This window comes from Corvus cornix, chromosome 2, assembly GCF_000738735.6.
Source record: "Corvus cornix cornix isolate S_Up_H32 chromosome 2, ASM73873v5, whole genome shotgun sequence".
NCBI lineage: Eukaryota > Metazoa > Chordata > Aves > Passeriformes > Corvidae > Corvus > Corvus cornix.
The window spans coordinates 107,808,639-107,823,869 of NC_046333.1; the positions used below are offsets into that span (position 1 = coordinate 107,808,639).

Below are 15,231 nucleotides of genomic sequence, written 5' to 3' on the forward strand. Positions count from 1 at the left end.
ACTTCAGAGTTAAGTGCTCTAAAACCAGAAAGCAAATGCATACACTGCAGACATTATTAGACATACATCTCTGTGAAATACAGAAAGGCTCACAAACAGGTGAACTAACACATACTTGAAAAGATATGTGTAACTGAGCTATACACTTAACAAGATCATTCTGTTTCCCTTTTTCCAACGCCTACCTATGAAATGATTTTAGTGTGCCTTTCTGATATTAGAGATGCCCTCATTCTAAGCTCTTTATCTTCACATCCTCAGAGAAAACTTCAAACTGAGAAGGAAAGAACACATATTCATAAAAGGAAATATGTTGGAAGAAAGGCTAAATTAAAGCTTAGTTGGAAACTGTATTTAAGTATCTGTCTAGGTGAATACCAAAACAAAGCTATTTACCTTTTACATATTTTCGTAAGAGCTCTTTTCTTATTCTATCTAATTACAAAATATGTATGTTTAAGGAGTGACTTTTCTCCCCCGTGGCTCTGCAGTGAAGTCATTATGCTCACATTGTGACTTAGTAATCCTTCTCCTTGGAAAAGATCACTATAATAACAATAATATGATTACACTTGAGGGTCAAAGAGACTGATTTTTGAGAGGCAATGCTATTCTCCATGGGAACTGATGGATCTTAGATGGATAAAAGACACCATAATCAGAGTATCTCTGCCCTACTTAGGGAGCAGCATATATTGCTCTTTACACTTCCAAATGCAGACCATGACCAACATGTATGATGAAACTAACTTCTCTAGATCTTTTATTGCACTTCTTATAGATGGCCTCTGGAGGCTGTTCAAGCCACTCTTCCAGAAAAGCTGCCATTATCAAGTCCATTTTATCAAGATTTGGACAGAAATTAGAGGCCACAGCAATCGTTATATTTTTTACTTTGTATTAAGTTTTGCATCGTTATTTACTGTGTTTGCTGTCATGAAGGTTATCCTCGTCACCAGTGAAAGACGGATTTTCAAAGACCCTTTGACAGTAGTTTCCTTTCTTGAAAGTATCAATACCTTGAGGAGCTTTTGTATGAAAAGTTCCTCCATAACCAAAAAAAAAAAAAAAAAAAGGAAGGGATCCTGAACAAAAGCAACCCTGGGAAGGCAATTTTAAGCTGAAAGCCATTTCACATGAAACAGGCAATATGATTTTACAAGTGGAAATTCAGGAAAATAGCCTCTATATAAAGAAGCATGCTCTTCCATTGCCTACTCCACTCTGATCTGACTGCTAAAGGGAATAGTTACCCCAAAGTCAGTATTGGTAGGTACAATGTGGCATGTTATCATCCTCCTTCGGTGCTTTGTTTCTGTCTTCCCAAGTACTTTTCTTTTTATTACAAAACAGAATGGCATAGAAACTGACTTAAAATTTACACCTAGAACAATAATCTGGAGGCCATTTCTTTACAAATCCCTTACGATTCAACACATCTTCAATAATAAAGAACACAGGGGATTAGTGGAAGCTGTGTAAAAGCAATCTTTTTTTTTTTAACATTTACCCAAATCAGAAACACCCTCTTTCAGACGTATCTATTTTATATTATCTAATTATTTAGCTACAATGATTTCACATTATCTTTTTATGGAAGGATTTGTGTTCACTCAGCCACAGGCCAATACCTTTCCCCAGTAAGCCCTCTAAAGCCAGCTGTACTGCATGGTTTCAAACAGACTAAATTTAGCCAGTTCTGTTCATCAGAGGAATGCTGTGTGTCAGCTACATCAAAGCCCAAGGGCAGCCTGATAAACACTGAATACAGGTCACGTAGCTCTGTAGCTAACAAACTCTAAGAGAGCTTGTACTCGGGGGCATTCAAAGCAGTTTTGTCATCAACAATCTAGTATCCCTTGAGCCCCCATGTCGTTTCAGTTGCCAGGCAACGCTGGTGTTAATGTCTTAGAGGAGAAAAACTTACCAGGCATCTGGCCGTTCATCTGGTTCTGCATGTGTGGCGCAGGAGGGCCCCCACCTACCATACCATCTGAAGACATGTTGTGCGAGCGCGGGGGTGGGGGAGGGCCGCTCTGACTCATCCCGCCCGGACCCATAGGCATATTCTGTGTGGGTGGCTGAAAGGAGACAGTTTAGTCAAACACGAGAAGCAGTTAGTCTGACAAATATATTGTATGTACATACGGTACAGCACTTGCCTATATTGTTCAGTGGCGTATGAAAGAAAGTGCTGAAACGCACGTCTTTCTCTTTCTGATATGTTTAACTCCTCCCAGTATTAATTCTGGCAAAACGTTTAACATTTTGATCAATTTTACATGAAGTATTACATGCAGACAACACCACAGCACCTTTGAGCACCACTTTAAAATAAAAAAAACACAAATCAATGTCTCATTAAAAAATTACAGCTGAACAGTTTAAGATTGCTGGAGTCACTCCCTCACACACAAACGCACACAAAAGCTTTCCTTCAGCAGAGGAATAAGTCTTCACTGTAATTCTCTCACATCAACAATTTGTTGCTGTTAACAGACCTTGCACTGGGACAAAGCAGGTACAACATGAGATGAAAGCCTCTGAATGCTCATAGACCAGCAAAAAATTTGCACCTGGGTGTGGTAAAATGCTAGTGATCTCTTCCCCGCTCTCCCCCAAAGCAATGAAGGCCTAGTTCATAATTCTGTGCCAAACACCCCCTACAGACTGGAAGCACATTAGTGCTGGCCTCCAAAGGTCCAGAGACAGCTGCCTAGAAAGGATGTTTTTGGCAAATTTCCTAATGAAATTGTGAGGAAAATAACTGAATAACCTTGAGAGTTCAAAGAGGGAGAGCAAGAAAAACAATAAATACAAGGGGGAATTTACTGGTAGGTTCTACTCATGGTTATGTAAGGAGACACAGAAACTGCTAGTAGCCAGCTTTGTTTTCCTACTAAAAACACCTGCGAGACTCTACAATCCTCCTCACATACCTTAGCCAAGCACTTTCAGGGGAATAAAAATCATCTCAGTGAGAGCAAATGCCTGGCTCCCTGGCTTTTGAGGACTCTGTCTACAGGTTATAACTATTCATGAAAAACCCTCCCCCCATGAGACAACATACATGCATTTTTCAACGTTTCTCCTCACAGCCAGAACCAAGGGGGTGAACCCTAAGTTCCTGTCTAGCTCAATCCCCACTTTTGCCTACACTACTCATCAGGTTCTTAAAGACAAAACACAATACAGTAGTAAAGAGTAACGCTTTCCCCATGAGTGCTGGAGATGGTAACAGCAGGGTAACACAGACACACACACACACTACTTGCAGGGGAGGGGGGTGAACAGTAATAATTTGTTGTCTCAACATTTTTTCAAATACCTCAGGTATTATTTTCCCTGCAGTTCTTTAAAAAAACTCCTCAGGAAATTAGTGAAGGCTTTGTTTTCCGCAAGAAGAAGGAAGGAGATTGAAGAAAAATGCAAGCAAGTAGGCAACTTCTCTTACTAAACTCCTTTCATTCCTCCATGATGAAGAGAATAAGCAAAGTTCCTTCCACAGCCTATAGCAGAAGTGGCAGAAGGTGGAGAAGCTAAGAGTGAAAGGCAGCTCTACTCTCTGAACACTGTGACTGAAATGCTGCTCCATTTTGCTTGTTCCTCCTCCACTACTGAGCAACCAAGGCAAGGCTGCTCCTCCTGCCCCTTCACCTTCAAAATTCACTATCATCTTAATTTTGCATCTAACAGAGATTATCTAAAACCGATATACAAAGAAATAAACAAAAAAGAAAACAAACAGAATATTTTCATTTTTATTTGGAAAGTATATTTAGGAATACTAGCAAAACCAACACACTTGGTACCTCTACATGAGCAGTCAGAGCTCAGAGCAGTCCCATGCCAGCAAACTGAGAGCAAAGTTGAAAATCATTCAAGCTGAAATGTTTTTAGAATTTAAATGAACTTCTTCAATTCCAAGTATAAAACATTAGTAAGTCCAATGAAGTACTAAAGAAGATTAGATCTTACCTACGTTTTAGCTATCCTATATATGATACTGCACAAACATGGGCATACCCTTATCTGTGGAAAGATGGACCAAAAAAGTTCCAAGGGTTATTTAGACAAAACTATATATATTCCAACTCTATTTAGTCTGGAAGTTTTCAAAACAACTATCCTTCAAGAAAAACACTGCAGTTATCAAGAAAACAGCATGAGAGAGTACACACATGCAAGGACAGGGAAGAAAAAATATTAATGACTTTAGATACAAAAACCTTCACAAACCACAGGAATTAAGACAATTGAGGGAGCAAGTAAAAACACTCAAAAAGGTACTACCAGAAAATAATTCATCAAGAAGAGCTTCAGGATATGGAAACAGCCCAAACACCTGTGTAAATCTGTATCAGATTCTTGAAAATAATGCAAGAAAAAGGTCCAAGCGGCTAAAAAATTTCAATCTTCCATTAAAATAAACTACCCTATCAGATGACTAGAAGGTAGATGAACACTGTACCTCTATTTATAAAAAAAATAGTAGGACCAATTCTAGGAATTATGGACCTGTGAGCCTTGTTCTCTGAGCTACAGGTAAAATTATGAAAATAATTAAAATCATAAAATTCCAAGGATGATAAAGCTGAGTTAGTAAAGTGTCAATATAGTTAAGTCAAACCTTTCTAATTCATTAATTTTTTCAGATATTAATTAAATCACCTAGCTGCATAATTAACAAAAACTTCTTAATACGAGATTTTTGACAAAGCCTTTTGGAGCAATACATTGTCCAGCAGCACTGATCAGAAACTACCCAAAGGGAAGTTCACGAAGTTCAACGAGTAAAGGAACATACAGAGGTCTCCTGAAAATCTCTCTTGGTAAATGTCAACATGTGAAGATACTGCAACATTACTGAAAATGTGGAAGGAAGAATAAGCAGAATGTGCCAAGTGAAATTCAACGTGGATAAATATATGGCAATTACACTGAACTGTGAACTACTTTCTTCAGGAAGAGGAACTTTCTATTGCCATTAATCCAGAAAAAAATAACAAACAAAGAACTGACCCCAATCCAGACAGTTTTGTGGAAAAAAGTAACCAACAAAGCAAAAAACCCAACAAAACAAACAGAAAACTCAAAACCCCATAAAATCTATTCATAATACTTGTGGTCACTTTCTGATTATCTTCAGTAAAATCCAAAGTGAGGTAGAATATTAAAGAAAAAAAAGCCTATGTATTTGAGACGATAATACACATTCAGTTTGAACAAAGTAATCTGAAAAAGATACTGTAAAAACAGAAGGATTCTAAAGACAGGCAACCAGTGATTAAAAATTGTGAATGTTTACACCTGAAACAGCAAAAAGGACAGGTTTTTTTTGTTGATTTTTTTTCATACAAAGGAATTTAACATAAGAGGATATGACAGAAATACAATCTAATGTATGATACATACAAAAAGTAGATCATCCAATTTATGGTTTAACGAGAAAGAAAACCTCAGGAGAATAGTCAGTAAATTGAGAAATAACATTAAACATACAGGACACCACATAAATCACATAAACCTGAGATATTCATCAACACAAGACACTGGAACAAAGTTTAAATAAGATTAAGAGATAATTACACATACATATATGCAATAGAAACAGTTATACAGGATATTATATAGGATATTTTAAAAGTGCATTACAAGCCTTTGTGCCAGATCATAAACCAATCACTACCTGATAGTAATTAAAATGAAATGTCTCCTGCAGATATAATTATTCCCCAGTGAAATTCCTCCAGAGTATTTTTCTAGTGGATGCAGACAGAAGAAAACAAGAAAAAATTGTTTTTAAATGGCAGCTTCCCGATTTCTAGTGGAGTTGATCCAGACTTTTACAGATAATAAACTTCTTTAAATTAACTTTAGTTTAAAAACCCTAAAACAATAACAACAAAAAAAACCCCGCACCCAGCCACATACACTAGGTTATTTAATCTTTTTTGTTCTTTACAGAAGTTAAGTAAATTGACCATCCCCGGGAACATGCACTCCATATGGCAAAGACTTTTTAAAATAAAAAATGATCACATAGTATTCAAAAGAAACAACCCACCCTTTGTGAAGGGAAAGCTACCCAAAATGAACCCTAGCCATATAGTCTAGATATGAAGGGTGAAATGACATCCAAACATAGTGAACAGAACCAAAGGAAAGGCTACTTCCGCTCTTTTGCTGGATGCGTGACAAAAAGGAATGAAAATTAAAATCACTGCTGATGTTATTCCAATTATGAATTAGAAAATGTTACATATTTTATTATCTGTAAAAAAGTAAATTAAAGACTTAGAAGATGTTAGACATAGCTTCACTTGCTAAACACTAATTTTTGGCTCATTTCCCCAAACACACAGATTACACTTATAGCCACTATGAGCATTTAAAATTTATCAGAGCATGAAAAAAAATAATTATAAGCTATTTAGTGCAACTCTGGAAATCTGAACTGGAAAAAGACTGAAACTGACCCAATAGTTGTAACAAAAAAAAGAGACAAGAAAAAAAATTAGACTTTAACTGACAACTTTACAGCAAACAAAACCCTATTAAATCCAAAAGTTATTTGAAAGCATGCATTAAAGACAATAGTTACACTGCGTTTTTTTAGAGGATTTTCTTTTAAATAAATTAGATCAAATGCAATACAGCAACAATAAAATCTGTACACCTGAAGACGGTTAGATTTTTCTTAACATCAACAGCAGACTCAAGATTTGTTTATGGAGCATCTATTGTTATAAAAACTGAGGTGGAATACCAACTCAGTCACCAAAAAAAAGCAAAAAACAGGAAATACTGTTAAGCACATTGAAACACGATTTTGCTAATCAATACAACTAGTGACAAATATTTACACGACACTGTCAAAAATACAATTTTCTTGAAATTCTGCCAGAATAACTATTAAAAGCTACAGGGAATGCAAACATAGCCTTCTTTTCTTTCCAAGAGAAACCCTAACTCAGGATTTAATCAATCAACGTTTTCAATTCTCAAATACCATTTTCTGCAAAGCAAAACACCACATCCCAGGGGGTACTCTGCCCTGCTCATATCACATTGCTAATACACAGGACCTGTCCCAGTCTCAGGAAGCAGTACTCTGTTGATAGGTGATGATGGCACCTGTGGAATACTTACTGAGGTGTCAGACTGGGAAATACGATTGTAAAGGAATATGGTTTTGAGATTTGAAAAAGCAGGGATGTAATTGGGTTATGACTCCTCTTCTTCAAGGTACAGGATATTCTAGTACTGACTGTCTAAAATGAAAAAATGAAGAGCCTGTATCAATTCCCAGCTAGTGTAATATTTGGGGGTAGGGAAGATTTCTAAAGGAAAAGCATTTACAATCATGTTTAAATAGTGAATTATAAATGTAATTTGTGCTCTCACTGTTGGATTACCAGTCGTAATGCTGAGAGTATGGAATTCTAAATTTAGAATGACAACCAGTTTACACATCTTGATTTACATCAGTATCTTCAAAAATCAGAGAAATTCTGACTTAATATTTGCACAAATGTTAAAACAGTGCATACTGTAATACTTAAACACTCTGTTTAAAGATGAAATTGGAATCTTTAATTGCTTCAATTTGCATGTGTCACTGCATAAAAATATTTCACTGTCCCAGTATTATTTAACTTTTTAACAAACAAAATTTAACCCTAAAATATCTAGCAATAGCTACTCTGATACTTAAAAAAATAATCCCCCAAAAGTTCTTAACTCTTAAAAAAACTAAAAATCATTTAAATCAGAAATTTTTAAAACTGCATGAATTCATATGGCCTTCTTATAACTGACCATGAGTAAGTCAACTGTGAATGTTAACTCGGGGATCACTGAATTATAGAAACTAGACGACTTTAGAGATGCTCTATAACTCCCCAATAAAATGCAGTTTCTATCTGTTCTCAGAATCTTTGTGTTCCACAGCCTTTGCCTCTTTTGCTTTTAAGACGGTTTAAAGTTTGGTCTGATATTTGTAAGTTTTGCTTGCCTTTAGTAACCTAAGAGGAAAAAAAATCCACCTCTGTTCTAGCCAAAAGACCTTATGGAAACTCAACGAAAGCAGAAAGAACCCTGCAGAACCCTCAGAGCATGGCATTTGGGAAACAGCAAAACCATGGAGGCTGAAGGACTCGGTACCTACGTTACCAGACTGGCTGGTACAGCTCTCAGGAAACTGCCTACAGTTGAAATAGGTATTTATTGTGCAGATACTGCACTACAGAGAGGCAAATCACATCTTCAAGTATGAAAGAATTACACTTTAGAGCATACTCCTCATTCAAGCTGCCAGCTATTTTTACTGATTTCTAAATCAGCCACAGAAATTCACAGGCAACAGAAGTAGTTTTTTGTGTACAGTGCACTAGCTCCCCATGTGGACACACCTGATTAACAATACATGCAAAGTAGCTTACAGAACTTCGAGCAATCCTCTGGTTTAAAGTGGCAGCTAGTAGTCTCTGAATTCACTCCTAACAGCCTAACAACTTAATTCCCATATTTCGTTTATTTTTTTCTTGTTGTAGTGAAGCCTTAGGTTTTAATTTTTTATTTTTCAAATCCTGTACTGCTTAGTACGTAACTCTGAAACTTCAGATAGCCTGTTAGCTAGTGTCCTCTCATGCTTGCTAGAACTAACAAACCCTCTCTGGGCCTGAACTCAAGGACACCTTGCTGTCCAAGGCCCCAGAATATGTAAACTAAAGCCTCTGATGGGGGTAGCAAACTTGAGGTAATTACATTACTACCTGAAATTATAATTGGAGAATTAACCCTGATATGCAAGTGGACCAAACTTATAAAAGTGTAAAAAACCCAGGACCCAGGGTCCATCTTGGGTGGAGCCCCTTTTGACTTTTGAAGGCCCTTCAAATAAATACCTGCTTTTATTCTCTTAATCTTTTCTCCCTTCTGTTTTCAGAGCCACTTCAAGGCATCAGTAGTTTCTGGGTTAAGAAGCTCCCTCGAGTGACTCTTCATTTCCAACAGCACCCTTTCAGTTGTGCCAACACAGCCACTTTTTTCTCTTCTATAACATCTTGAGAAATTATTATCATTTTTTAAAAACTATTTTGTTGGGGAAGATGAAACAGGAAAGCCTTATAAATATGATTGCCTGACAAAAGATTTTGAGAATATGAAAACTATAAGCGACATTGAAATGAAAGCCACCTTTTGAGATACCAAGTCTTAGTTACTGAACAACTGGAAAACAATGGTATGGCCGACTGAAGGTAATCCCCTCTTGATTGAACAATACCCTCTGCTTGCAGGCAGGTCCAAGGGTCAGAGCAGACCCTACTAGCTCAGCAGAAGGGGTCCAAAGAGTAGTTTTTAGAAGTTAAGATGTAACACTCCATGGTAATATAAGAACTCTTATAGGCTGTATGTAAATGCTATAGGATTTGTATCTTGTATTAGATTGGTTAGTGACAATTAGAATATTCAGTACAGAAGATGATTTATTGTATTGTAACCAGGACTTCAGACACTCTTACTCCACTCTTACTCACACTCTTACTACACTCTCTCTCACTTCTTCATTCTCATTCCTCTCTCGCTCTCTCTCTTTCTTTACTTACCCGCTTACTCTCTTGCTCTCCTGGGCCTGCTCAGAGCTGCCAGCTGCAGCTCTAAGCAGTGCCCCTGTACCCCCGCCCTTTGCAATAAACCGCATGTTCCAAGATCTGACTTCAGAGATCTCTCGTCTACGCCCGGTCCAGACTGAACCCCACCCAAGAACCTACAGTCTGGCGCACAACGTGATTGCCGAACCCACACCCAGAACCTACAGTCTGGCGCACAACGTGATTGAAGGCCCGGTTCAGCTTTTTCCATCTGTGGGACACTTCTCCATGGACGGTAACTAAAAGACCAGTTATAGCCACCTAGAACTTGTCGTGAGCACAGCATACCGTTGCTGCGCATCGTAAAAGCCGGAGCTCTATAATTCTGCCGAGGCAGCCCTCGAGCACGGGGATTACCTGGAGCTCTTGGAGGGAATTGCCTGGCAGTCCTCGAGCACAGGCGGCCACTGCTGCGCAGCGGCTCCCTGGAGCTCTTTGAGGAAGTTTGCGTGGCACCCCTCGAGCACGGACACGCTGCTAAGCAGTGCCGACCGGAGCTCTACGGAGGGACCCTGCCGCGCGCCCCGAGCACAGGCGAGTAGTGCTCAGCACCGCCCGCACTGGAGCTCAGTGCAGACCCACCTGTGAGGTCCTGAGCATGGAAAGCCGTTGCCACGCGACGCCTAAAACCGGAGCTCTGAGAAAGGACCCAAAAGCAGCGTCCTGACTGCCGAGTGGAGTGCCTGGCCAGCCCCCCACAACGGACCTCTGACTAAGGACACTGCTCCTGCGACATCATCTAAGTGAGTATCATACTGGTCTAATAATGGGACAAACCCACTCTGCCCATGACAGAGATCTCTATAAGCAACTTAAGCATTTACTTATAAGCTCCGGTCCAAGTCAATTACCTAAACAGGAGCTAAAAAATCTTTTAGAATGGACTCTGATTAATTTCTCAAATGCTGACCGTTCAGCCGTCTTTACAAGAGACTTTTGGGACACAGCTGGGGTTAAGCTCTTTAATAATGTCTCCTACCGGGATATGGCTGCCACACAGCTGCTCCCAGCTTGCAGAGCGCTGGTAGAGCTGTTTGCTGCGATAGCGCCGCCCGCAGCAGTCACCCCGCCAAGCCCGGCTCCTGCTGCGAGCCCGCCCCTTGCCGCCGCGAGCCCGCAACGGGGCACGGCCCCCGCCCCTCCGCCGGACCTCGCGGCTCCAGTACCCGCGGTCCGGCTGACTCGCGCCGCCCCGCCCCCCGCGCTCGCGGTCCCGGCACCCGTTACCCCGGCCCCAGCCACCCCACCGGACCCTACGGCCCCTCCCACCGCTCCCGCCATCCCCGCCCCCGCCATCCCGCTCGTCCCTGCTGTCCCAGCTCCCGCAGTCCCCGCCCTCGGTTCCAGCGTCTTCGCGGCCCCACCCCTCGCTTCTACCACCCCATCCGCCAGCATCATCGCAGCCCCGCCCCTCGCCTCTCCCACCCCGTCCGCCAGCGTCATCGCGGCCCCGCCCCTTGCCCCTACGTGCCCCCCCCCCATTTCCGTCATCGCGGCTCCACCCCCCCCGCTGCCGTCATTCTTACCCCACCCCCTGCTGCTGGCATCATGGTGGCCCCGCCCCCGGCGATACCCCGGCGGGGGCGGCGGCTACCCCCCTGCTACCTACAGGTGTTACCCCTCCCCCAGCCGCGCCGGTTATGGCCATGGCTGCCATTATAGCCGGCCCCCCGCAAAGCCAAGTCGCGACCCTTCTTCCAGCCCCCCAGGTCCCCCCCCCCGACACGGCGCCGGTGGTAGCCAATGTTCCATCCGCGTCCGTCGCTGCTGCGTCTTCACAGTCTCCTGCCGCTCCCGAACCACCGGTGCCGACAGCGCCGGTCACGGCCGCACTGCTGTCCCCGGCACCCCCTGTGCACGTTACCGCAGGGAACCCTACCCCCCCACCCTGCCGTTCAAGCGCACACAGCACTCCCCGAGCTGTCCCCCGGCCCCGCGGCAGCACAGACGCCTATGTCTACTCCCGTCCCTGCTGGCGTTCCTGCGCAATTCCCCGATCCCGGCACACCATCGCTCGCGCTGGGACGCAGAGCGCCCCAGTCCCGCGAGCCACTTGGTGCCGGTGCCGCAGCGTCTGCACGGATGTCTGCAGCCTCTTCCGTGCCTGCCGCTGCCCCAGCCCCGTCTCCCGGCACCGCCGCTCCGGCAGCGCCGTTCCTGCCCGCCGCACCACCACCCACCCCAGCCCAGCCTACAAGCTCCCAGCGGCAGCACGCCGCGATCCAGCCGCCGGCCCTCCTGCCTCCCACCGCCCCGGGATCATCTCCTGCCGACAGGGCAACCCTGCCACCGCCGCCCGCCTCCGTGGCCCCAGACCGGACCCTGCCGTATCCACCGCAGCCTCCCGCTTCTCAGCTGCTGAACAGTGCGGTCCCACCCCCACCAGCATCCATGATCATCCCATCACCCCCTCCCTCGACCGCGGCCGCAGCCCCAGCCCCTGGTTCTGCAGTCCTGCCATCTCCCGCTCTGCCCGAACCGCCTGCCACACGGACTGCCGCCATCACAGCCTGCCGCGTTGACCTGATGACGCAACCCACGCATGCGCAATTGCTGCAACTCCCAGACCAGCGATATCACTCCGCTCACACTCCTCCAACCACAGCACCGCTCCCGGGACCAGCCGCACATCTTCCCGCGGCTCCGCCGGGGACCCCCGACACCGCACAGCCGTATCCCTCCACCGCCCAGCAACATCCCTCCGCGCAGCGCAGCCTCGCCTCACAAGCCGCGAGCGGGTGGGAATGGATGGGAATGATGCAGCTCCAGTGACAGGGGGGACAGAGAGCCCCTCTGCCAGAGCTGATGCTTTAAATCTAACACAAGTAAACCCTGAAAAGCAGCCAGATTTGTTTGCAATGAGCCCCAGAGTCCCGCCAGCGAGCGACGGGGATCTTGCAACCCAGAAAGAGAAAACGAGTTCTGAGAGTTTGTCAGCACTACCTTCTGAATCAAAAAATCCTCCAAAGTGCTCAGATTATTCTCAATTAACAGATTGGCATGAAATAAGATTCCAAATCTATAAAGATGAAAGTCTTAGTCTATTAACTAAGCCTGTGATAGCTAGCCAACAGCCTGACAGTCCTAAAACGTGGGCTCCCATCCCCACTCCCGAAATTAAGGAACTAAAAAGGGCTGCAAGATACAGTAGCATTTGCTCACCGTATCTTAAACGACTGCTAAAAAGTACCCTAAAAGGAACACATCAAACTCTAAAACGCATTTTAAATCAACAGAAAGGGGGAAAAGCCCAGGCTACACCTCACAGAAGGTTGAATAAAGCCTTGTATGTTTATAATTTCTTGAACAGCTCTGCAGAAGAGCCTGATCCCCTCATTTTCAGACATTTCTTAAACAACAAAAAAGCAAAACTGAAAGAGCACCCCCCAGTTTTAATTAAGAATCTAGAATCAGGAAAAATAGAAAGACCATATGATCTTATAATGTGGGGAAAGGGATTTGCATGTCTCTCCACAGGTGAAGGAACCAAGTGGATTCCAGCAAAGAACGTGAAGCTGTACCACACATCAAAGCCCGCTGTCAGTTCCACTCCAGCCAGTGACCCCGCGAGTGGAAGCCGAGAAGCCAGCACTGAAATGTGAACTAGGCAGAACCACTGAGAGAAGAAAGCGATCTGCCAAAAACCGCTCAAGAAAAGAATGGAGTTTTAGCATTATTTGTGTAGATGCATGTTGCTTTTAACCTTTTGTTTTTGTAGTGAAGCTTTACCTATAAATCAACCAGACAAATGTCTGAGTTGCTTTAGCCAAATCTGCAGGCTCCGATACCATCTGTCTATCTGACACAAGCCCTGACAAACCTTTCTCAACTTAATGAGTGCCTTTTCCAGAAGGTTTTGGTCATGTTACTTTTGATAAATATTGGCCATATGATAATCATCACATTTCTCCAACTCCCAGCCATAGACACCAAACTTATATTGATATCTTTTATTAGCACATGGGCATGGCTGTGAAGATTTTGAAGGATTATGCTGTATGAACTTATCCGATCATTCTGTTTCTATTCACAAACAGCTACAAAAACTAAGGGACCTAGCTAACCAAATTACAACAGATGACCCGTCTTGGCTAGACAGTTTGTTTGATGGTTGGAGCTTTGCACCCTGGCTAAGGGAACTCTGTAAAATAGGCTTGATTATTCTAGTAGTAATAATTATAGTTTTAGTAGCAGTACCTTGTATACTTCAGTGTGTGCAAAAAATGACGAGTAGGACTGTGTCTAATATCTTAGTTGTTCATCAGAACAGGGGAGATGTTGGGGAAGATGAAACAGGAAAGCCTTATAAATATGATTGCCTGACAAAAGATTTTGGGAATATGAAAACTATGACATCGAAATGAAAGCCACCTTTTGAGATACCAAGTCTTAGTTACTGAACAACTGGAAAACAATGGTATGGCCGACTGAAGGTAATCCCCTCTTGATTGAACAATACCCTCTGCTTGCAGGCAGGTCCAAGGGTCAGAGCAGACCCTACTAGCTCAGCAGAAGGGGTCCAAAGAGTAGTTTTTAGAAGTTAAGATGTAACACTCTATGGTAATATACGAACTCTTATAGGCTGTATGTAAATGCTATAGGATTTGTATCTTGTATTAGATTGGTTAGTGACAATTAGAATATTCAGTACAGAAGATGATTTATTGTATTGTAACCAGGACTTCAGACACTCTTACTCCACTCTTACTCACACTCTTACTACACTCTCTCTCACTTCTTCATTCTCATTCCTCTCTTGCTCTCTCTCTCTCTTTACTTACCCACTTACTCTCTTGCTCTCCTGGGCCTGCTCAGAGCTGCAGCTGGCAGCTCTAAGCAGTGCCCCTGTACCCCCGCCCTTTGCAATAAACCGCATGTTCCAAGATCTGACTTCAGAGATCTCCGTCAGTCCCGACCGTCCGAACCCACCCCAAGCTACCCGCACTATTTAACATTTAATCAGAGCAATTATTCTTCAAAATCCAAGCTCCAGTAATGACTAATAGCTCCCTTGCCTCTTGACAGGAAACATTCAACCTTCCTTTTGCTCTGTTCTCTATTATTGAGTTTACAAATAGCTGAACTTGAATTGGGCATGGACTTGTGTTCTGAAAGGCTAATGCAGAATTATGCACCATACTGCACATACCACAAACAGATCTTCTGCTATGCCACCTGTCCTGATTTCTGCTGGGATAGAGTTGATTTTCCTCCTGGTAGCTGGTACAGTGCTGTGTTTTGGATTCAGTAGAATAATGTTGATAACACACTGATGTTTTAGCTGCTGCTAAGCAGCTCTTACTCTAAGTCAAAGATTTTTCGGTTTCCCAGGCTCCGCCAGCAAGGCCTGCAAGAAGCCAGGAGAGAGCATGGCCAGGACAGAGGACCCAAACTGGCCAAAGGGAAAATCCACACCACAGAGCATCAGACTCAGGCTGAGCACTGGTCTGTGGTTTTACTGTCTCATTTTTAATTATAATCTTATTATAGTATTTTATTTCAATTATTAAACTGTTCTTATCTCAACCTTTTTTTCTGATTCTCCTGCCCAGCCCACTGCAAGGGGAAGGAAGGT

General features: G+C 43.1%; 1 protein-coding gene across 4 annotated transcripts in view; it reads right to left on the reverse strand.

Annotated features, from left to right (window-relative positions):
- The window catches only part of SS18 (SS18 subunit of BAF chromatin remodeling complex), a 49,692-nt gene that overhangs the window by 24,770 nt on the left and 9,691 nt on the right, over positions 1-15,231 (reverse strand). For all 4 annotated transcript variants that reach the window (XM_039548987.1, XM_039548989.1, XM_039548988.1 and 1 more), the window contains exon 4: positions 1,928-2,081. In XM_039548987.1, coding sequence (XP_039404921.1) covers positions 1,928-2,081 — 154 coding nt within the window. The remainder of the gene's footprint in view (positions 1-1,927; positions 2,082-15,231) is intronic.